Source organism: Ochotona curzoniae, unplaced genomic scaffold (genome assembly GCF_017591425.1).
Source record: "Ochotona curzoniae isolate NIBS_2020 unplaced genomic scaffold, NIBS_Ocur_1.0 contig_64, whole genome shotgun sequence".
Classification (NCBI taxonomy): Eukaryota; Metazoa; Chordata; class Mammalia; order Lagomorpha; family Ochotonidae; genus Ochotona; species Ochotona curzoniae.
In genome coordinates, this window is record NW_024466502.1 from 8,521,769 (window position 1) to 8,546,213 (window position 24,445).

The 24,445-nt window shown below is 46.1% G+C and overlaps 1 protein-coding gene across 8 annotated transcripts in view; it reads right to left on the minus strand.

The window, feature by feature from the left end:
- Positions 1-24,445, minus strand: part of PCCA (propionyl-CoA carboxylase subunit alpha) — a 324,721-nt gene that overhangs the window by 219,846 nt on the left and 80,430 nt on the right. For all 8 annotated transcript variants that reach the window (XM_040991176.1, XM_040991175.1, XM_040991172.1 and 5 more), the window contains one exon: positions 5,163-5,294. In XM_040991176.1, coding sequence (XP_040847110.1) covers positions 5,163-5,294 — 132 coding nt within the window. The remainder of the gene's footprint in view (positions 1-5,162; positions 5,295-24,445) is intronic.

Below are 24,445 nucleotides of genomic sequence, written 5' to 3' on the forward strand. Positions count from 1 at the left end.
GGGAAAGGGGGAACATAATATTATAAACTCTCAGATATATGGTGGATATTTTTATTATGAGTTTTGTAATTTCATACTTCATACTGCCTTCATGGTTTAAAAATTATACCAGACAGGCTGACAAGTGTTTTTCAAACTATCCAATTAACAACTGCCAGAGCATCACATGTTATCACAACAAATTCTATTTCTCAAATACACCTGAGCACCATATGACTTCCTACTGCGTTAAAACAAATTCAAACTCTTGAAGTTGGTTGCAGTGCTTGGTCACACCTGCCTAAGCCCCCAGTGCAGCTCTGGTTCCCGGCTGCCCTGCATCCCAAGCCCACATCCACACAGTCTCTCACTTATCCTACTTGGTTTAGCAAGACTCAGAGCAGCAACTCTCCCCTTTCGTTTCCTTTCCCCAAAAAACAGTTCTCTTTAAGACCGGCCACATCCTGAAGACACAGGAAGGCCCGAGAAAGGAACCATCCCCATTGTCTGGTAATTTACAGGTTGTGGAAACAGACCTTAGCTATGAACTACATGACAACTAAGAAAGGACTGTATGATACACACCACATGGATGCAGCACAGAGGGCGGGTGGTTATAGGGACCTTCTCATTCAAAGCAAGAGTCCTGGGCACCTCACCAAGTGTGGTGATTCTGAACAGAGACCTAACAAGGAAAACATGGGGGTCACTGCTGTGGCACAGCAGGAGAATCTGCCACCTGTGGCACAAGCATCCAACACAGGCAATGCTTCAAGTGCACCTGGGAAAGTACAGGGGGAAGGTTCAACTGCCTGGGCCTCTGTTCACAGATGGGTCTCTCAGCAGAAGCTCCTGGCTCTGGCATGGTTGTAGCTATATGGAGAATGAACCAGCAGATGGAAGACCCCTGCCTCTCTCGCTTTCTGTGTGTAACTCTGCCTTTTAAGTAAATAAAATAACTTGAAAAAAAAAAGTAAAGAATGAACATATGGTCTAAAGCACTGCTGGTGGCCAAGGCCTGCCTGGTGTGGCCAGAGCCTGGCTCTACCCATGGTGAAAGCTTCCTGAGGGCACAGACCTCTGCCTGTGGGCTGTTTCCACCATGTGCTCAAGTCCCTGGTCACAGTGCCCACAGCTTTTAAAGAAATTGTTGCTTAGTGAAGGAACGATCAAACAAACAAGTGAGTACTTCGTTCAAGCAGGAGGGATCTGGGGAGCCTGGCTGGGATGCAGCTGGTCCAGCTCTGTTAGACACGGAGGTGGGGCGTATCCACTTGCACATAAAGGCCACTGTCCTAAGGTAGCCTCCCCAGTGCCCCTGTCCAGGTAACTCTGATGTGTGTTCATGTGACACCCTATCCTTCAAGATGACAGCCCCTGCCACAGTCTGATCTTACCCAGCAGTGAACCCCGGGAGCTTAGCAAATAATGGGCACAATCCACAATTATTTATTCAATGAATAATAACTATCCATCAGTTTCCACAAAAACAATTCTGGCATGAGGAGACACACCTCGTAAATGTCAACAGGACTACTCTCACCTGCGACTAGTATCCAAACAGATGTGGTGGCCTGCCAGTTTTCCTTTTCCTTTTCTCTTTTCTTTTAAGGCAAAGCTACATGAAGATCAAAGAGAGAGGCCTTCCATCCACTGGTTCACTCCCCTCAAGGTCTGCAATGCCAAGTTGAAGCCTGGATCTTCTTCCTGGCCTCCCACATGGGTGCAGGGGCCCAAGGACTTGACCATTCCCCATTGCTTACCCAGGCACATTAGCGGAGGCTAGACAAGAAGTCAAGCAGCTGGGACTTTTATGGGATGCTGGCACTGTAGGTGGTGACTTAACCTACTATGACACAGAGCCAGCACAATGTCAACACTCTCTGTATCAGTGAGGAAAGTTCCCACAGTGGTCCCAGAAAAGCTCAGCACTGAAGGACCCCAGCAGGGACTGCAGAACCAGACCAGCTTCAGGGCTGGGTCAGCAGAAAACAAAGTAAGCTGAAGGAAGAACGGCTGATGTTGGGCAAAAGCAAGCTCAAAATGTATCTATCTCTGAATTCTTCCTGCTGATAAGGACTCAAAGACACAGGAGATCAGATGGAATTAATGACACATAGCCTCTGCTTGGCCTATCTGCTACTGTAGGCATCTGGGAGCAATCACTGGATATAGCATCTCTCTCTCTCTCTTTTTCCTTTCTGCTACTGTTTCAAATAAAATACTGAATTTTTTTTTTAAAAAGTCTTCATAGCAAATTATCTGTTCACAAATCCAATCGCATAATCTTTGAAGACAAAATGTTCAGAACATCCTTGTGCCAGCTCCCAAGGTGGGCACTGGGCACAGCAGTCAGGACCGCCTAGGAGCCATGTGAACAGGGCTGGCCTGCCTTGGCTTTCCGTCTCTCCTCAGATTAAAGCTTCCAGCTAACGTGTACCTTATGAGGCACTTCGTGATCACTCAAGACGTGGGTCCCTCCATCTCCACGGGCGGATGAACTGCCTTGCTGCTTGACTCCACTGCAGCAACTTCAGGCTTCAGAGGTATTTGGGGAGTGAACCAGTAGATGAGCGCTCATTCTCTTTGCCTCTCCAGTAAATAAGTAAGCAAATTTAATAAGCAAAAAAGAAAAGTACAAGCAAGAAGCTATCAACAAGCAAAAACTGCCCGGGAAGAGGCCTGATCATTGGATTTTTCAACTGCCTACTATACATTTTCTAAGAGCTTGAAAACTAAGGCAGAGTAAGACTCTACTGAACGATCTCCAGAAAATTTAGACATCCTGAGTCCAGAAAGTAAAATATCCATCTTTTAATAAAGACATCTGCAGACACTGTCAACAGAAATGGCAAGAGAGAATTAGTCCCTGCTAACAAGGAGATTAAGGAGAATAAACCACAGAAGACAAATCTCGGAGAGTGACTCAAGGGTCCTGTTACTTTTAATTCAAAAGAATTCTCACTAAGTATTAGTACACAAATGTGCAGGTTTTTATTGATTTACAGTGATGCAATATTCATCTTAATTTGTGCTATTGTCATGAAAAGACAGAAAACAGTATAAGTCAATCAACCACCTCAGCCATATGTTGGCAACGAGTACTGGACAAATGGAGACTCTGTGATGGACTATGTCCGTCAGTGGATTCTTCAACTACCTCATCGTGCTTAGAATGGTGAGATTGGCAGCAATTCATAACTGTCGAACTATCAAAACTGCTTGAGCAAGACCCTCAGAGCATGCCCCACATCAGGGACCTGGGGTGGGTGGGAGACTGGCTGGGGTTTCACCCTTAAAATCCCCCTTTACCCCAGATACATGAAGGAGACAATGTGGAAATAATAGTCTTACCCACTTTCCTGTAGCCCTTGAACCTTTTTACCCTAATTAACTGTATAAAGATTGTCAAAAATATAATAAAAAATGGAAAAATAAAATAAAAAATAAAAAAATTCTGCTGCTGTTTGACAAGCTCTCCCTCACAGTCAACAAACCACTCAAGTTGGAAATTTTCAAGGCTACCTTTCATGTTCCCCAGGTTGCAAACCACATCTGTCACTCACAGAACTTGAACCATGGAGCAAGTCCCTTCCAAGAGAAACTGGACTCTTTACCATCATCATGGAAGTTCTACTCTGTTAAAAATAACTGCCAGATCAAGTGTTCTCCTCCTGGCCCCTTTCTGGAAACAAGGGCGGCACTATTCATGATCAACCCGGGAGCAGCGTCACCTGTGACTAAGCCCAGCCTACACTAGCGGGCTCAGAGAAGCCAGAACCCTTGCTAGAGAAACAACAGCAATTACACCGACGGAGGCATCTGGTCACGACCCACTTGAATCCCTACCTAAATCTGCACAAGCCGCTGAAACAGGAAGGTGAAGAAAGACTAAAATCCAACAGCTGAAGGAAGTCATGGCAGAGAAAAGAAGTCATCACACCAGACTGCATTTTTATCCAAGTGTCAAATTGGGAGAATTCCAGTAGGATTCCCCAGAGCAAGTTCACCCATCCTCAGAGAAAATCTCCTGCCCTCGAGGAACACAGGCAGGAAGACATCAGCTGGCAACTGAAGGAGGTCCACGGGAGCGGGCAGTTCAACCCATGCTTCACATGACCATGCGCCACACGGGAATCCTGACTTCAGCTGGTAGTTCTGGGGATCCCGGAAGGCAGCAGGTGAAGGGCCCTGTGACCCACAGGGGTTTCTAGCTTCTGGGTGCAGCACCCCAAGGAAGCCCGGGCTGCTGCAGGCATTCAAGGAGTAAGCCAGCTCTGTTGATCCATCTCTTCCTTGAATTAAAAAAAAAAATCCTACATTTCTAAAAGAAAACAAAACAAGAAAAAAGAAGGAACATGCAAACAAACAAAACACACATGCACAAAAATAAAAACAAACAGAAAAATTCTGATGCCCCAGAAATTAACATTTCAAAAAGGAAATGATAGCAAAAACCTTAACTGCTTCTAAAAACCTGAGACAAGAGCAGCAATAAAAATCGTGCACTGGGTTTAGTAAAACAAATGCTGCTGGTAGCATTTACAAGAGAAGTTCTGTGGAACCAAGCAAAGAAGTTAAAGATTAAGTGAAAGATCTGATCATCACAATGAGTAAGGAAAGGAAAGATGAAAGGCAGCAGCTATGCAGTGAAGGAGGTTATCACATGTGACAAAGGGGAGCCACTTTATTTTCATTCATCTTTGATATCGCTGAGGTGAGAAAATATGTGATCTCTCGGCCGTGCTACCAAGCTTGTTGACTGAGCATCTGGAACTTCTGAATGCTGGGCCCAGCAGTACCTCAGCTATACCACTTGCCAGAAACACGACAGCCGTGTGCACCGTGTGCAAGGGAGGGAGGATCAGGAGACGCACAGAGAACACCGCATTCCAAACATGAAATAAATGCCAGCATTAAGCGAAATTCAGACATCTGAGAAAACATTTTTAAATCACCAGGTTTTCTCCTCTGAAAGCGTGAGTCAACACAGATTGACCATCCTTATAACTCAACACCAGCTGGCATTATCCAAGTGTAGACAGCACTGATTCTTCCAATCCACATTTCATCCACAAAAACATTTTACATAAACCACCAATTAAATTGAATCTCATGTTTCCAAAGAAAATGTTTGACTTGAGACCATGTATGATAAAGACAAGAGTTAAATAGTTTCTCACCTTAACTACCCCGTCAAAACCAGGAATTGTGTTAACCTTTGCCTTCTTAGCTAATAATTTGCTTTCAATCTTGTCACCCATGGCTTGAATAGCATGCGTATCAGGTCCAATAAAAATGACATTTTCTGATGCCTGCGGAGAAAAAGTTGAAATTGTTAAAACATCAACAAAAATAACATGGAGTAACAATTTCATAAAAAGGCAATTAAAGGAAAGAGAGGAAACAAAACATGAATGTGTTATATAGTAACATAACTTTAAAAAGCACGTGAGTCAACACCTCAAACACAAGCATGTAGTAGTGTACTGAACACAGTACGTAAGCACATGGTTATGTGAGCCCAAGTCAGGCCAAAGGAAAATGCCTGAGAGTAGCCCAGCACATCTGCCGGGTACCAAGGTGTTCTTTGGAAAAGCAACTTCAGTGGTGCTACACTGATACCTGTAATTTCCTGCTGCCCAACCAACACAGGAAGTTCACCTGCAAAAGGCCTTTCAAGTCTGGGTATTTTCAACACCTCACAAGCCACTGCTTAACAATGCAGACATCCATCGTGATCGCACACCAACTCTGCACCAGCCTTTCAGAGAAGCAGGGGAAAATGTGCACACAAGGACAGGAAGTCAACCAATTCGAGGAAACATGACCAAGGCACAGATACCCCAGAAAAACAGACCCAGGACAGACAAGTTTTCATCCTTGTGATGGCACAGATGAGTCACGATCCACTGAGAGGGAAAGATCCTGCCGGCAACCTCCCCAGCCCCTATGTGTGCCAGTTCGCGATTCTCAGCTGTTCCACTTCTGATCGAGCTTCCTGCTAATATGCCTGGGAATGCAGCAGAGGGCGGTGCTACTGCTTGGGCCCCTGTACCCACCTGGGGGAACCAGGTGAGGCTCCTGGCTTCCAACTAGCCAAGCCTCGGCCATTGTAGCCATTTGGGGAGTAGATTAGCTGGAATATTGCCTGATTCTCTCTCTCTCTCACTAACTTGCTCTTTTCCAATCTCTCTCTCACTCTGGACTTCTCCTTTCCTCCCTCCCTTTTTTTCACTCTTTCTCCCTCTCTCAACAACTCTTTTCAATGTAGAAATAAATCTTAAACAGAAAGGGAAGATAACCAATTAAAGGTGTTGTTTCAATAAAACAAAAACCTGCTCTCAACTAATAACCTTAGTTTGCCAACAAATTCACTTCTCTGTATTTATTATAATAAACACAATTCTAACAGATACATAGCAATTACCGAAGACAGAACAAAACACAACATAAAATATGATCGTGGGGATGGTCCACAAAGTGGAGGAGAGGTGCACAAAGCATGGCACCCAGCGTTAGAGGCATCTAAGGGGGAAAGGAAGACGAGCACTCCTCTCTGCCTCTCAAATACAAATCACCAACTAAACAAATAAAACAGAAATTAAAAGAAAAAAAACCTGAAGTTAAATGCAGAAAGGGGAAAGCTGCACCAGCGTCTGTATTGCTTTCCTGTGACCTGCAGCCGGGGTGTACATCACAAACTGCGTGATCAGTTTCACATCACCACCCACACCTCTGGGCACTGCTGCCAGCAAAACGCAGTACTTGAGAAAGGAGCTTCATCGTCTTCCTGATACCCTGAGCAGCATGTGGCATGGCCCGCTCTCTGGACCAGTCATTAGGGTCTAAGAGCAGGAAACAGAAATAGAACAAGAAAACTTGAATTGAAAGATGACTGGAGGGGCAGAGCGGAATGGCAGCATGGTGCAGCAGACTAAACCTGGGTGCCGTCATCCCACACGGACGCTAGTTTGTGTCCCAGGGGCTCCTTTTCCAGCCCAGCTCCCTGTTAACAGCCTGGAAGGCCGTGGAGAAGGCCCAAGAGCTTGGGCTCCTGCAACCATGAGGAAGACGCTCATGAGAAGAAGCTCCAGGCTCCTGGCTTCAGACCCGCCCAGCTTTGGTCACCGCAGCCATTTAGGGAGTGAATCAGCAAAGGGATGTCAGTCCCTCTCTTTCTCTTTTTCTCTGTCACTCTGCCTTTCGAATAAAAAAAAAATCATCTGAGCCCGGCATGATAACATAGTGGTTAAAGTCCCCGTTTTGCACGCACCGGGATCCCATATGGGTGCAGGTTCTAATCCTGGCAGCCCTGCTTCCCTGCTTGTGGCCTGGGAAAGCAGTCAAGGATGACCCAAAGCCTTGGGACCCTGCACCCATGTGGGAAACCTGGAAGAGCTCCTGGCTCCTGGATTCAGATTGGCACAGCACCAACCGTTGCAGTCACTTGGGGAGTAAATCATTGGAAGGAAGCTCTCCCTCTCTGCATATCCAACCTTTCCAATTAAAAAAAAAAGAATGGCATTAATACTCAGAGAAATTGAAAATCTTACAATTCTTTCATAACCACAGTTGTAGCCTCCTTTGCTACAAGTGTGGACTGGGACTTGGCGCACCGGGCCGGGTCAGACTGTAACACCTTCTGGTGTTCTGGAGGATCAGGGTAGATGTGGGATGGACTAGGCTGGGTTTCAACCCCAACTGAGCCATGTATGTGCTATATGTGGGTATGGATAAGCCATGGCTGCGCTGAAACATCCAGCAGCAAGAACCAGAATGAGTTGAAGGCCAGTAAAAAAAAAAAAAAAAAAAGCCGTTGCTCCTACTAGGACAGGAGATGAACTGAGTGGTGCTGGCCCACGGACCCACTGGTAGGTGTGAAACCTGGCACCAGGAGGGATTCTGAGGGAGGAGTCTGAGCAACTCCTCTGACAGGACACGGATCCTCCAAATAAGTGCAAGAAGCACGGAAGGAAACAGCCCGGAAAAAGTGCACCACTGGCATACATTTGGCATGGGTTGGGAACGGACCAGGCTGAGTCAGTTCGCATCGTCCCCTGGCAAATCCAAACACCAGAGCAGAGTGTGGGTCGAGCCAGGTTCAGTCGCGACAAAAGCAGGATACAACACAGAATACCAAGGTGAGGCTGCCTGTGCCAGATGAGACCACAGCACCCAACCAACACACATGAGAATCAGGAAGGGGGAGCAGAGCCAACAGGGGAATAAGGGGTGGTTCCCATGCTGGATAGCTACTCCCACTGGAGAGCATGAGCTGGGACCAGACTAGGCAGGGCTGCAGCACCTGTGTGCCTTATGGACCAGATCAAGGAAGAGCCAGGACGGGCGGACTATTCCTACTAGTGTTAACAAAATGGTAGGGGGTGAGAGCTGTTGGGGCTTAGCCGTAGCAGAAGCTGGCACTAGGGGCCATTACTATCAAGTCCAACCACAATGCCACCTGGAGAGAGCACAACTGAGAGTGAGAGGGACCTGGGAGGGAAATAGTGGCTCCCCCTTCTTGGGCCAACACTCCCATGGGAAGGCACAATAACAGCTAGGACAGGGGCTGGGGTGGCTAGACAGAGAGGCACTCAACAACATCCTTGAGGGCTGGACAGTTGAGCTGGTTGGATGGAACTAAGCTCCAATACCCTTCGACATTTACGAGAGCCCAGTGGGATACGGGGCAGACTGAACCAGGCTGCTACACATGCTGACAAATCAGGGCAGGTGCGGGTCAGGTGGGGGTTACTGGGGATCGCTCCCACTAGGCTGCAGCTCCCAGTGGTTGGTGTGATGGCCGAGTACGTGATGAGCAGAACCAGAACTGACTACAACACCCATCGATTCCAGTGGAAGTTGAGTCTCAAGACGGAATCAACCAAGCAATTGCAACCACCAGCTGAACGGGGACCAGAGAAGGTCTCCCCAGGAACCCGTTGAACTTGTCTGGACAATAAGATGCTGGATTCAATGCTTGGTATATGCTTGCAATGAAGGAATCTCAACTGAACTTGAACTGGTTACGCCACAAGGTGGAGGAATCCACCATGGGGGGAGGGTTAGAGGGAATCCCAGAGCCTATAAAATTGTGTCACATAATACAATGTAATAAATAATAATAAAAATTCTTTCATAACATACATGATTCACAAACTTTTTTTAAGATTCTTCTCATAGTAGGTTGTCTTTTGATTCCATTTCCCGAGACCTGCTTTAGGCCCCTGCACTCTGCCTCCACTAACGCCCAGAGCACTGATCACAGCCACTTCTCCGCAGCCCAAGCCAGCAAGCGCTCAGACAGAGCAAAGGGAAGCGGCCACAATCAGGCACCCTTGGCCGTCAGGTGTCTTCCCCGTGTTCTCATTTCACCTGCTAAGATGGAAGAATGCAATTATAGATACTGTTTCAAAACCATTATGCCAAGCAGCTGTAATCAAGTAATCAGAATGCCCAAAGAACTGACAAGGTAGCATAAAGAGAACATACAAAATACATTATGATTATCCGAACTCCTGATTATAAAAACCAAAGACCCGGATCACTGATCAACCGGATTTTCCTCATGCATTCTAATTTGAGGCAAAATACCCAAAAATTGCAAAAATTTTCAAAAAAAAAAAAAGCAGGTCACATTAGGTAGTGAATATTCTTTGTACCATTCAATGCAGAAGAAAAAGAACCAGTAGTATGCAGACCACATACTGCAGCCGTTCCCTTTAGCTAAGTTGCACTTTATAATGGTGGGGACCTACTCCTCATGCTGGCCTTTATAAGCATTTAAGCACAGTCAGAAAGCCACACCATGAATTCCTAACTATCCCAATCCTGTGACCACTCACTCACTCCTGGATGCAGAATTTTAGGACTGGTCCAGCTCCCCACTAACGTGCCTGGAAAAACAGTGGAAGATGCCTCAGGTCCTTGAGCCCCTGACCTATGTGGGAGAACCAGCAGCAGCCCCAGGCTCCTACTTCCGACTGGCACAGTCCAGGCCACTGCAGCCATTTGGAGAGTAAACCAAGGATGGAGGAGTCTCTCTCCCAATCTCCTCCTAACTTTGCCTTTCAGATGAAGAAAAAATAATCTTTGAAAAAAAAAATGAGCTCTTAAAAGCAGATAACACCTTATATGAAAATCTCTTTTACATATCAAAACCTGAGTTTTAAATGATACAAAACAAAAGGACAAGAGGCCAGCGCTGTAGCATACAGTTAAGCCACGTCGTTCAACACAGGCGTCGAGCATGGGTGCAGGCTCACTTCCCAGCTCCCTCCTACTGAGCCAGGACACAGCAGGCCTGCTGCAGGTTCTACCATGCTCTATAACGGCAATAAGCCTGCACACACACAGCAGAGACGGTGGGGCCTACAAAGACAAAAACACACCCACTCCTTATTAGAGAATGAGTTTCAACTGACAAAGCAGACAAGAACCTAAACAGCCCAAAAGAAACTAAAAAGAGCATAGAGTACTACAGCTCTATTTTCTACTATTTTAACGGGGTAATAAAGAGATGGCAGCCATTTGAGACATAAACACAGTAGATTCATTCGCTCTCTCCCTCCTTCCCTCCCCCACACTCTAACACATGCAAAATCTTAAAAGAAAAATAAAAAGGACAGTTGATAGGTCAAATGCCTGAGTTCTCCAACAGATTAAAGAAAGTGAAAGCAAGAAAAAGGAGGCTGAGGACTAAGATATTTAAAAGATCAAATTCTAAAGTAAACCAAAAAGATAAACCATAGTATTTCAGGTGCACATTTAGTTAGTTAACTTATTGGTAAATGCCAGCAAAGGGTTCCTGTGAAAGCCCGAATCCTGGTAGGGCTGTGACGTGTGATGTGGGCAGGCCTTCCAGGATTCAGGGTAAACGCCTGTCCACACCGACACAGCACCTACAAGATAATCCATGGGGTAATAACTGATCGGGGTGAGCATTTCCTTGGTGTATTTCCCCACAGCTGTCTTCTTGAGAGTGGCCATGAAGTTACAGCAGTGAGAACACCTGCACTAGTACCAAGTACAGCAGCACCCACAGCCAGGCAGGCCTTCTCAGCCCAGCAGCCACCCTATGCAAGGGGCACTGGCTTCAAAAACAACACTGCCCTTCTCTATACTCCGGAAGAGCAATGGTTTTTCTAGTTATTACTTATTCAAGTCTTAATTTAGTGGAGGGGTTAAGCTTGTGATTATAAATTGAAGGCATGTCACTGCAACAATTAAAACAAAAATAAGGAAGGAAGGTGGAAAGGGAGGAAGGGAGGGAGGGAATGAGGGAGGGGGAGGGAGGGAGGATACGAGGGAGGAAAGTTGGGGTAGGAAGAATCATTACGTTTCTAAAACTGTACACATAGGAGGAAGGCAGTTCTGATGTGTGAACCACAGTCAGTGGCTCAGACAGAGCAGTGGATGGCATACCCAGATGTACGTGGAAGATACTGCAATTGCAGACTGCACAGAACATCTGGTACCATAACAAAGGATGGAGGGCAGAATGAATTGGTCAACTACCCCAGTGAATGTTGACAGCAAATATCTGCTCGAATGGAGACTCTAAGGTGGACTGTGTTAGCCAATGGACCTTGGAAGGATTTCCTCAGCCTTGGAGCAATGAAATCAACAGCATTCCAGAATTATCAACACCACTTGAGTAGAACCCTCAGAACATGCTCACATCAGGAACCCTGGGATGAGATCGAGTGACATCATTAAAATAAGAGAGTCAAGATGGTGGAATAAACTCCCTGCCTGTGGCCTGGGAAAGCAGTCGAGGACAGCTCAAAGCCTTGGGACCCTACAACCGTGTGGGAGACTTGGGAGAAGCTCTTGGCTCCTGACTTTGGGTTGGCTCAGTTCCAGCCATTGCAGCCTCTTGGGGAGTGAATCATCGGATGGAAGATCTTCCTCTCTGTATCTTCTCCTCTCTGCATATCTGCCTTTCCAAGAAAAATAAATAAATCTTTCAAAAAAACAAGAAAAAAGATGGTGGAACAGGGTAACCAGACAGAGAATGATTAGCCAAGGTGAAGCAGAAAGATGCAGTCCCAAGAAATGGGAGAGGACAAACCAATGGCAGAGTGACACCTGATGACCAGTGAACATGGGGAAGCAGCAGAGACAGGGGAGAGGTGTTGAGGTGACCAGATACCCCAACAGAGATTGGTGGTCGGCAGCTGGAGCTCCACCAGCAGCCAAGTGAAAACCAAAGTTCACTGGGAGCTCAGGAGGTGAAACCAGACATAGAACTGCCGGTACAGCTGATATGCAGGATTCGACCACAAGCCAACTGGCAGAGCCTAAGGAGGCAGGTGCAGGAACAGAGTGGATTTCATGACTCAGACCCCTATCACTACCACATTGAGCACCATGTTGTGTGCTGAGGAAAAGGTTGTAGGGGCTAGAGGAACAACAGCCAGCTGAACAAGCACTGAGCCAGGAGAGAATTCATTTCCAGCTCAACACAGTGCACTCATCTCACAGGGAAAAGAGTACCAATATGGCATCATACGAGTTCCACCAATAATAGGTTCAGGTGGCCCTCAGACCTAATGAGCAGACAGTTCCAGCAAGACTGGCATTGCTGAACAACCAACAATTTTAGGACCGCTGGTGTACCCTAATCCCGGGAACTGCTTGAACTGGGAGTAGGAGAAAGGCTGTGCAAGCAATGGTGCAGCCACAGCACAGGATCACATGGGGTGGAGAGTGGTAAGCCAGGAGCTGGGGCTACAGAGATTGGGGTGATGGAAGCCCAATACAAGAGCCCAGGTCTGAAACTCGCTGGAGAGAATGGCAGAAGTGACTAGAAAGAATTTAGTCCCAAACAATCTGTAGACAAGTGAACAACACAGCTGAGAAACCAGCCCTAAAGAGAAGATTCTGCTAACCAGAAGTACAATGACCAAGAGCAAAAGAAAAGACAGAGGCACAATGAATATTACTGAACACTCCCCTGCACAGGAGCAAAAGCCTCTACCAACCTCAGAGTTAACCGAGGAAAACAAAAAGGAAATGAGGGATAAAGAACACAAAAACTTGTTGCAAAGCTTCTCAACAATGAGAAGCATTGGAGTTCAAAGAATTTAAGGCATATGTCACACAGAGATAGCAATACTAAAACAAGATCAAGCCAAATTTTTACAAATGAAGGACACAATGGAGCAAATTAAAAATTCCATGGAAAGCCTCAAGAATAGAATTAACAAGGCAGAAGAAACTATCTCAGAATTGGAAGACATTTCCTTCAACAACAGGGAAATAATCTGAAAGCTTTAACAGTCACTGAGTCAATCTAAGAAAAGTATTCAAGAATTAAGGGACACTATTAAAAGGCCAAATGTAGCAGTGATGAGAGTTCCAGAAGGCACAGGAAGAGGAGCTGGGTTTAAAGATATATTCAATGAGACAATGAAGGAAAACTTCCTTAATATGGAGAAAGATTGGGAAATAACATCCAGGAGGGGTACAGAACTCCCCTTAGGGTTGACTAAAAGTGATCTTCACCACAATACATGATCATCAAGCTCTCCTCCATTGAACGTTAGGAAAAGATCCTTAAATGTGCTGGTGAAAAAATCAATTGACATATAGAGGAATCCCAATCATACTCCAAGTAGCTGCATCAGCCAGAGCTGAGCAGATTGGAAGCCAGGAGCCCAAAGCCTCTTCTGGGTCTCCCACTTCAGTGCAGGATCCCAAGGCTTTGGGCCATCCTCAACTTTTTTCCTAGGCCAGAAGCAGGGAGCTGGATGGAAAGAAGGGCCAGGAGTTTTCTCCTGGTCTCCCATGTGGATGCAGGGTCCCAAGGCTTTGGGCCATCCTCTACTGCTTTTCCAGGCCATAAGCAGGGAGTTGGAAGAAAAATGGAGCAGCTGGGACACAAATTGGCACTTGTGTAATGCGAGGATTAGCCAATTGAGTCATTGTATCGTTTTTTGTTTAACAAGAATATTTCTCAGCTTTTTTTTTACATAAATATGGTACGTAGTAGCTAGAATGAGGGCGATATCTAAAATGATCAATTTTGATTCTGAAATGTGCAAAATAATTATATTAAAAAAATGTAAAAATCATGACCCAGTCTTTTACCTGTCTCCCAGAGTCTCCAAGATTTCCTTGTCTGTCCAGTACCAGAAGGAATCCACCAACTTGAAGGAGGAACCCCAGTGACCCTACACGGTGCGAGTCATTTGCTTCTCCATTAGGTAAGAACCTTACGTTGTGTTGCAGTGGTTTCCCTAGGGGAACTTTCGCTCTGAGTAGAGTGTAAGTGCTACCTGCACTGCCCGTCTGGCCATGGTCACACCCTAGAGTGAGATGCATCACTGACCAATCAAAGGAAGGCACCAGTACCCTCACCCAAGCAGGGGTCTGGAGCACCCTTCACCCCTAAGTCCTCGGGGAGCAACGGAATTAGGCCACAGCTCCCTGCTCCTTACTCTGCCCTTTGCCATAAATTATCTATTTTCTTCCACTGCCTTGATGTCAGTGAGTTGTTTTCCTGGTGTCGGGAGAGTTGACCCAGTTTGAAGGGATTCTAACAACACCTTTACCCAGCTTGTGACGCTGTCTGGCAATACTACCTCCACATTTTTCTTACGTACCAGCCAACACTAAATGGGTACTGAGTGTGACAAGCTGTATTTTAGCATGCTTCCCATTACCACACTGGAAATTTGGCAGATACAATCTGTAAACAGATTTTTTTAAAGGAATGTCAACAGTTTTTGCTTCCAGCAAGGCCACTTTCAGAACTCCTATGCAATATTACTCAAACTTTTTTTTTAATTGAAAAACAAACTAAACAACTCAGTTGAATAGGAAGGAATCGGAGGTCTAGTCACACTTGGGCTACACAGAGTTCCTGTGGGACAGAAGGCTCCTCCTCCCGGCTTGGGAGCCACTGGTTGAAATCCACTCCCGTTTGTGACTTCGATGTACTTTTAAAATAATCACTGAAAACAAAACACCTGAACACATACAAGGGCTGCCTATGCCCAGCACAGTGCAGTCCTGCAACAAGGACTCGCTCCCCCACAGCACCACCCAGCACAGTCTTACAGGTCCTAGGTGCCCGCACCAGCTCCCCCACAGCACCACCCAGCACAGTCTTGCAGGTCCCAGCTGCCCACACCAGCTCCCTCACAGCACCTCCCAGCTCGGTCCTGAAGGTCCTAGGTGCCCGCACCAGCTCCCCCACAGCACCACCCAGCTCGGTCCTGAAGGTCCCAGCTGCCCACACCAGCTCCCTCACAGCACCACCCAGCACAGTCTTGCAGGTCCCAGCTGCCCACACCAGCTCCCTCACAGCACCACCTAGCTCGGTCCTGAAGGTCCCAGGTCCCTGTATTGTGACAACATAGGGCTGCAGGAAGTTGGAGTGTGAATCCCAAGATGCTGCCGGGGGACATCAAGGGAAAGAGGACCAAGCCACCAGGAAGACACACCCTCAGTAACGTCCTCTAACTGTACTCAGCTAATTGTTAATAAAGATCTCAGTTTATGTGACTTAATAACATTAGCACATACAGTAATTTACCATGGGAGAAGGAGCAAAGGTCTTACTATTTTAAAATTCTAAATAAATAAAAATACACAACAGTTTTTAAATTTGGAGTACAAATTGCTAGTGCAAAGAAACCTAATGGCATACTCCCAGACTGTGCTTATTTATGGCACATTGTGCATCCCAAGAACTTGTGTCTATCTTCAATATTGGTGAGATCTGGATCGCATTTTGTCTAGTGTATATTCTGTATTAAGTGTCTACTTGGCACAATTCACTGAAGTAATATTACTTCCAGATGACAGCCATGTTCAGTATTTGGCTAAGGAAAGAGAACAGTGGTAACTCCATGTAACTATTCACAGGGGTCAGCTTTCTAGTTCAGTATATTTTAAAGAACATAGTTAAATAGGAAAACTTGTTTTCCACACACAAAGAGCAAGCATTACGGCGAGAGCACATTTTCTGATGTCAGTACTTGCCAGGAATTTCTAATTTTCAACTAAAAATTGAGCACTTAAATTTAACAAAAGCCATTTAAACAAATAAAACTCCTGAGTATCTCTGCCCTTGTTTAAGTTTTTCAAACTAAAGGGGGCGATATTTTTAAAAACTCAAATTTTCTCCATTGGTTTGAGCAATGTTCTTTCCACTGCTGGCACCTCCTTTTGTGTGTATCTGATTTCTTCTTTGCATTTGCCTGTATTCAGCCCTGATATCTATTTCCACAGAGAAGAAAGAGACCGGGCAGTTAAGCCTCAACATTCTACACCCTTTGTGCAAATCAAGACGCTAAAAAGAGATGTGTTAACATCAACCTGAGTGGGCTGTTAACCTTTTTTTCTCTTTGGGAAACCTAGACCTAAAAACACTTTCAGCTGAAAGCCTCATTCCAAGTTCCTAATGTTTAAGAATGCTAATGAAGTATTCTGTCTTCCCTGTGCCTGGAGGTGTTATGTGAGAAAACAGAAGGAGGTTTCCAGGATTAGTTCCACAGATCTCTCCTTTATCATGTAAAATCTTAGGCTGCACTGCTGAGGATCAAAGAAAAACAACAGAGAAGATATCCAGAGAAAATTCAATCACTTGTTTTGCAAAAACACCGAGCATTGAGAAACTTGGAGTAAACATCGGGCTTTGAAATCACGATTAGCCTGTCGCTTTTTAAAAAATTAGTATTATTACATCATTAAAGGAAACAAATTTCCAAATACTCAACATCAACTCAGTAAAACTAAATTTCCTTGGGAAAAATTGTTCAAGATTACCATTCAGCTACCTTCACTTCAGGGGGAGGGTGTTTTACGGTACAGTGTGTTACAGTGCAATGCTTTCTTGAAAGACCCAGATGCGGTGGCAAAGCATTTCATTCAGACCAACCTTCTACAGGGTGAAGAGCGTGAAGTCCATGTTGGAATGAACTGCAAACTGATCAGAGGACTGCTTCAGTTTTGAAATCATCATTTCTTTATGCAAAGACTTAACTTTAGATTCCTGCAATCTGAATGTCAAAGATGAATTGCTGTACATCTCCCTGATTCAAGTCACTTTCTTATTTCACAAATATTAAATTGTTTGGTATAATTTGGTTGCAAATTTTTTTTTAGTATTGGAACACAACTTATAACAACTTGGATTTGAGCTAGTAATTTTACAATTAAAAAAAAAGAAAACTTGAACAAACCCTCAGAACATGCTCCACATCAGGGACCCTGGGATGACATCAGGTGGCTATCCCCGTCCCTGGGTGCTGAGGCAGTCAGGAGGCTGGGTGTGGCTTTTCCCCCTATCTTCCTCCTCCCCTAAAGGGAGGAAGAAGTAAAAGAAAATTTGGAAACAATGGCATCCCCATTATCCCCTGGTACTGAGGTGGTTGGGATGCTGGGTGTGACTTTATCTCTCTCCTTTCCGCATATACAGGAGAAGCAAAAAAAATTTGCAAACAATAGTCTCACCCACTTTCCCCTAACCTTCAACGGCTTCCACCCTAACCAACTATGGTGATGTAAACATCACCAAAAATAAAAATAAATGGCCCAGCATGGTAGCCTAGTGACTAAAGTCCTGTCTCACACTTGCCAGGATCCCATACGGGCGCTGGTTCTATTCCCGGCTGCTCCACGCCACTTCCCACCCAGCTCCCTGCTTGTGGCCTGGGAAAGCAGTCAAGGATGGCCCAAAGCCTTGGGACCCTGCAACTGCAAGGGAGAGCCAAAAGAAGCTCTTGGCTCCTGGCTCCTGGCTTCAGATCGGCTCAGCTCCAGCCATTGCAGCCATTTGGGGAGTGACTCAGTGGACAGAAGATCTTCCTCTTTGTATATCTGACTTTCCAATAAATTCAACAAATTAAAATTAAAAACTTTAAAAAGAAAAAAATGGAAAAAGAAAGGGCACCAGTCGGCATGGTGACTCAACAGGCTAACCCTTGGCCTAAAGGGCCAGCATTAATAGGAGCATCCATTCTAGTTCACTTCCAGTCCAGCTCCTTGCTTATGGCCTGGAAAAGCAGTGGAGGATGGCTGAAGTCCTTGGACACTGCATCCACATGGGAGACCCACAGAAATCTCCTGGAACCTGGCTCCCAGCTTCAGATCAGCTCAGCTCCCGCATTCGGGTCACCTAGGGGGTGAACCAGCAGACACAAAATTGTTCTGTCTCTTCTTCTCTTTGTAAATCTGCATTTTTTTTTAATTAAAATAAGTACATCTCTCTTTCTTAAAAAAAAAAAGTCAATAGAAACAAGTCACAAAATCTGAAGGGACACATTTTAACAAGGATTGCCAAACGACCGTTAAGTGTGCGAGAGAATCTCCAGCTCAGCGGCCGCCCGGGAACTCCGCTGAGATGTGAAGCCCAGGCCGACTTCCCTGCAGGGCCACCAGTGCAGTCATGCAGGGCTACCAACTCAGTTCTGCGTTCTGTAGCAACTGCCACAAAATTTGCAATTTTTTAGCAAGCTTTCATTTGGCACTCCTTCTCCCAAATACGCACTAAGTGGCAACTATTACACATGCACCAAATGGCTAAAAACTCTTAGGAGACACAATATCAACAGTTGTTGAGAATGAAAAGCAGCAAGAATTGTCAGACACCACTGGGTGGACTTCCTTAAGCCATGCGATACTCAACACTACACGAGGCTAACTAGTCAACAGAAATGTAGGCGAGTTCTCCAGGAGACTCGGGAAGGAGCGTGCTGTGCGGGGCCATGCTTCCGTAACTGCCAAGACCGGAAACGGCTCACTGTCCATCACAGCACAGCTCAAGGGCATCACCCGCCAGGGGCACACACAATGTTTCTGGATACGGAGCACTGTCCCATTTCTTTGAACTTTTCATTGTGGGACAATCTCTAAATTACAAAAAAAAAAAGTCACCAAAACAACTTTTTGGTTGTTTTTTTTTCCCCAGAGAAGAAACTTTTCCAGAAATTTCTGACATGATATCGGAAAACACTCTATTTCCTCCAACAAGAAATTACCAAATGCAACCACAAAACCCAGAAATGAACACTGACGCATCACTGTCCTTGGGCTGCAGTCAAGGAGCACGAGCTTTCCCACGGGGTCCCCCGCATCACACACCGCACTCCCCACTTCCTAAGATGGCATTATGTGGGGGCCACAACAACTGGGGTTTTGAGAATTTTCCTGCATACATGTACTATTTTAGTATACAATAAATAGGCAGATATTCTGAATAGATTTCTTTTTAATATAGTACAGAAAAGGATAGCCATGAAAACTGAGAATGACAGAAAAATCTATAGCAGGAATTCAATATCAACGATAGGACAAATGCAACCACCACATGATTTTGTGAAATCTGTGAGCTAAGAAGGGTTCTATATTGTTAAGTAGTTAAAAAAAAATCAAGAGCAGAATAATGACATATTAGAATTGCATGAAATTCCAGTTTAGCAATCACAAGTGAAGTTTCAGTGGAACACATCTGTGCGCACTCACGCACCTCCGGGGCTAGGCTGTTTCCACGATTCGGACAGAGAAGGCCAGGACAGCACAAACCACAGGAGCAGCACACTTATTATCCGGCCCGTGGCACACAGAGTTTGCCAAATGATCACCCATATGGCGACAGGGATTAGGCTCCAGTCATTACCAGTCTGAGCAACAGCTGAGAAGACAACACGCACACACAGCTCAGGAGTGAGTTCGCATCTATGGTTGCTATCCCTGACAGGCTCACTGTGTTCAAAAGGCCTAGGAGTAGCCTAATATAAAGCCAAAGGTCCGCCTTCCAGTTGTTTATTTACTGTACGTGCGTGTGTGCGTATCTAGCAAAGACATACGCCAGGCAGTGTTTAGGCACCTGAGAAATGGCAGTGACCAAGAGTGAAAAAACTCCAAGACAGAGTTGGCTATATTACAGCAGGGACACACACCAGCATTCACAATCGAGAGAAATAACTTAGGACACTGAGAACTGAACGCAGGAAGCTAGCTACAGGAGTGCAGTAACGATTTTTTGCTAGAATTAGCATAGACCTCCTGGGGAAAAGGACTGACAGAACAGACCATGTATATAAGTAAAAAATGATATGGGCAAAGACACTGGCAAGCGAAAAGGCCCTAGGGTTTCAAGCAAGCCTGCCTTCGAGGAACAGCCAAAGCACAGACTCAGAGCAGGTGAGAGCACAGGCGAGGAAGGCACCCCAGGACCTGCTGCTTCTGAACAAGGCAGGCGGCTGGGGGAGATATTTCGTTGTTAGATTTCAGGCAAGAAACACCATGCACTGGGGCTACACATTAACAGAGCACACCGCCTGCCTTGAGGATACCCCGGACGAGCGCGAAGGGTAAGCAGACAGTCAGCAACCCACGCGATGACACACGAGACGTGCTGGCGACAGCACAGGAGGCACCAGTGTGGACAAGCGGTCGATTCTACATGTATTGTCAAGTAGAACCAAGAAGAGCTGTTCAAGGTGGCCTACCAGCAAAAAGGGGCAGGTGAAGATGACGAGTCTCTTACCATTTACTAAATCAAGGAAAAACGCTAAGAAAGCCCTCATCCACACTGAGGCATCGCAGTGTTTGCAGGGATCTTATGAAAAGCTCGAACAACAGGAAACGGCTCCACTGATGCGCAGGACTTTGCCTTTTACACTTCACCCGAAGGTCTGCCAACATTCACTCCGGGGGCAGGTGTGTGGCACAGTGGGTGAAGTTACGACTTGGGCATCCACATCCTACAACCTGCCTCCACTTCTAACCCACCTATCAGTTCATGCGGCTTGGGGAGCTGGGACCCCAACATCCACAGGGGAGTGCCCAGATGGAGATTCCAGCTTTGATCTTACGTGACCCAGCCCCAACTGTTGCGGACATCTGGGGAGTAAACCAGGGTGTGCAAGGTAACTCTCTCTCTTTCCTCTATCTGATCACTCTATCTTTCAAGTAAATAAAAATTAATGGCAGGGGCGGGGGGAACTAACATTACAGTTCAGCAGGCCCTGCCTTGCCCATATCCCATATGAATACCATATCCCATATGCTCTGCTTCCTATCAGCTCCCTGCTAACCAATGGCAAGGCGCAGAAGATGGCCCAGTACTTGTAACCCTGTCCTTCTCTGAAGGTCCCAGAGACTCTGAGTGCTGTGCTGCCATTCGTCCTACAGTTATGTGGTACAGGGCCTGGTACAGTAGCCTAGTGGCTAAAATCTCACCTTGCATTTGCCAGGATCCCAGATGGGTACCAATTCGTGTGCTGGCTGCCCCCACTTCCACCCAGTTCCCTGCTTGTGGCCTGAGAAAGCAGTAGACAACGGCCCAAAGCTTTGGGACCCTGCACGGGAGACCTGGAGGAAGCTCCTGGCTTCGGATCAGCTCAGCTCCAGCAATTGTGGCCATTTGGGGAGTGAATCAGTGGACAGAAGATCTTTCTCTCTGTATCTTCTCTCTGTAGATCTGCCTTTCCAACAAAAAAAAAATAAATCTTAAAAAAAATTTTTTTTTTCAAGAGACTTAACCAGCTCACAGTAAGACTGTGCCCCGAACACAGCAAGACTGCCTTGGCTACAGCCGAGGGATGATCTGATCGCGCCTTCTGCTCAGACATGACTGAAGCACGAGTCCTTTTCCTAGGATGCTGACAGAGACACAAGCAGGCTTTCCCCTTCTCCGAACCCCCACTCATAAGCTCAGGAGTCCCAAAGGCCCTGTTTGTACTTCAACCCCCAGGCCAGGTGAGCCAAGTAGAGAGACCTGCAGAAGTGCAGAGAACAAAGAGCGAGCCCAGAGCAGGGGCCTGGTGGCTCGCCGCGCCGCTGCTTTCTTCAAGCCCAGCTGGCTTCTCTCTCTCCATGGACAAACAGAGCTGGCATTGCCCAGCAACATCACCAAAGGTAATCCACAGTCCTGCCACTGGCCCCACAGCAGGCAAGGGTTAACAGGCTCTGACAAAGTCAAGGTTAAACTGAGTACTCTTTCAGTCTCCAAATCTAATTTTCAAGAGTTACACAGTTACAGAAGGAATCAAAAGCTAATACCCTTAAACAAGTTTCCTAGAAAGGCAATTTCTGTGCCCTACTTTATCTTTAATTAATTAAGCTTCTTGGTGTCTAGCACAGTGGCTTAATACTGTTAGAGAAACAGGGAGACAAAAAAAAAAAAAATAGTGCCAGCCCTCTAAAGACTCCTATTCTCCCATCCACAATCCAAACCTCACCAACTATTTTTTAATGTATCTACCAATTACGGATTTCTCTGTCATGTTGTTAAACCTGCCATATTTGGTAAACTAGTATTTTCCTCCAGCTAGCCATTCTCGTGGTTGTAACACAGCTGCAGGGGCAATGAGGCCTGCTCACCCACAGAGGGGAGGAGACAAGGGCACCTGACCTCCAAGGCCTGCAGGACCTCCCTCTCTCGGGAATGAGCACGCTCCTTTCCCGGGAATCCCACACACGCCTCTCCTGCTCGGCTGAAGCACTGATTAATCCCTGAGCCAGGAATCTGCAGCCAAGATACGCTTATCTTCACTGCATTCTACAAATTACCTTTGGAGGAAAGGATGTTGGAGTGGCAACTGGCCCCGTGAAACCCGAATGTCGGGACAGCTACATACGAGCATTCATTACAGCTGCTGTGTGATGGAACCATCACTGACTAGCCAAACAGAACGCTGAAGAGGCGTGTCAGTAATTAACACAGGTGAGGTCCCAAAGGAGACAGACTTGAAGCTGGAAAACCACGTGGTCCCTCCGTGTCCGTAACCACGCCCTAAGAGTTACCAGGACTTGAAGCCTCAAAGGGTTATCCGCACGGATTTTTCTTGAAACTAAATAACTCAGATTTAAAGAATTAAAACACAAACCATTGACAGAGGAGAATCTGAGGATTTGATATTAGGCTAATCCAAAAAGGAAAAGGCGGGACTTACTGAAGAGGAGACGATTCCCAAAGCACGAACTGCAGCAGGCTTTGTCCTCACGGAGATGTGGTCTTAGAACAGCGGCAGGCAAGTACGGACCGCAGAGGTCCACAGCCAGCCGACCCTGAGTGAGTAACGTTCTCTAGGAGGGGCCGTTGTGGGGCGGCAAGTTAAGCCAGCACCGTCACGCTGGCATTCCACGTGGGCACTAGGTCAAGGCCTGGTGGCTCTAATTCTGGTCCCACTCCCTACTAATGTGCCTGCGAAGACAACAGAGGACGGCCAAAGCGCTTAGGCCAGCCGCCAGGACGGAGTTCTGGCTTCGTTCTGATCCTGCTCCAATGGCCATCTGAGAAGTGAACCAACTGAAGAGATCTCTCTGTCCAACTCTGCCTTACAAACTAATATATCTTTTAAAATAATTCTTCTAAGACACTATTGCTCCTCATAGGTGGTATACAATTTAAATTTTTCCTATTTCTTTATCATGACTGTTTTTATTCAGTTCTTCAGCTGATATACACAGAAGTCATAACCTTATGTCACACACATGCCTGGAACTCTCCCAGCAGCCACCTATGCACTTGGACTGCAGCCCAGCGGGTTGCAATGGCCCTAACTGGCCTGACCTGAGCCGGTTACCTCTCGAACCTTGTACTAGACCTCAAGTCTTCATACACGATTCTCCTGCCACCCAAGTTCCTGACCCTAAACCCAACATGCTGATCCCATTCCTGCCTCATTCCTGTTATTCTCTGTCCTTAGCCTAAACCTGCAAGTGCTGCTTGCTCCGTCTTCCCTCAGCCACTAGTCCAAATGCCAAAGCTTTTCTGTCCCACCATTTCCCCAACACAGATGTACCATCCATGGGCCAGTGACCCTTCTGTAATGACTGCCGGGTCAGACACTAATCAATCCCTGATCCAATCAGTTGACTGGGTGACAGAATCACAGGATAAAGAAAGCATGATAACATCTGAAAGAACACCAAGCTAACAGGCACCAACTTAAAAGCAGGCCTTAAAAATAGAGCAAGCATCAAGTGTCATTCTGAATACCTCTAAGAGAATATGTAGTTCAATTAATAGCATTTACCAGCATACAGACTATATTTACTTAAAAGATCAACCCTGTTCATAGATACAATCCCTATTGCATCAGGATACTTCTTCAAAGTACAGATACTTAGCGTTATTATTATTGTTTAAAATTCTAGATTAAAAAACTCAAATTTAAATGACCAACAAAACCAATGTGGCTAAGTCTTGAGTTGAAATTTTATTTTCAAACAAACAGGCATTGCAACAGGATGCAAAGACAGAAACATGCTGTGAAAAAGGATTCTGTGTCTAAAACACCAAATAATAAAAGGAAGCGCAGTGGCCTCAGCATTTGCCACAGGACAGGGCAGCAGGGTCGCCCGTCCTAAACGTGGCCATCTTGAGAGGCTGGGTGTCCGCAGTGCAAGCCGGGACGGCCACAGCCATGGCAGGCTCTCCGCATTCTTGAAAAACCCATTTGGGGTTTGTCAGTGGGGGGTAAATTAAAGCCTTATGTAT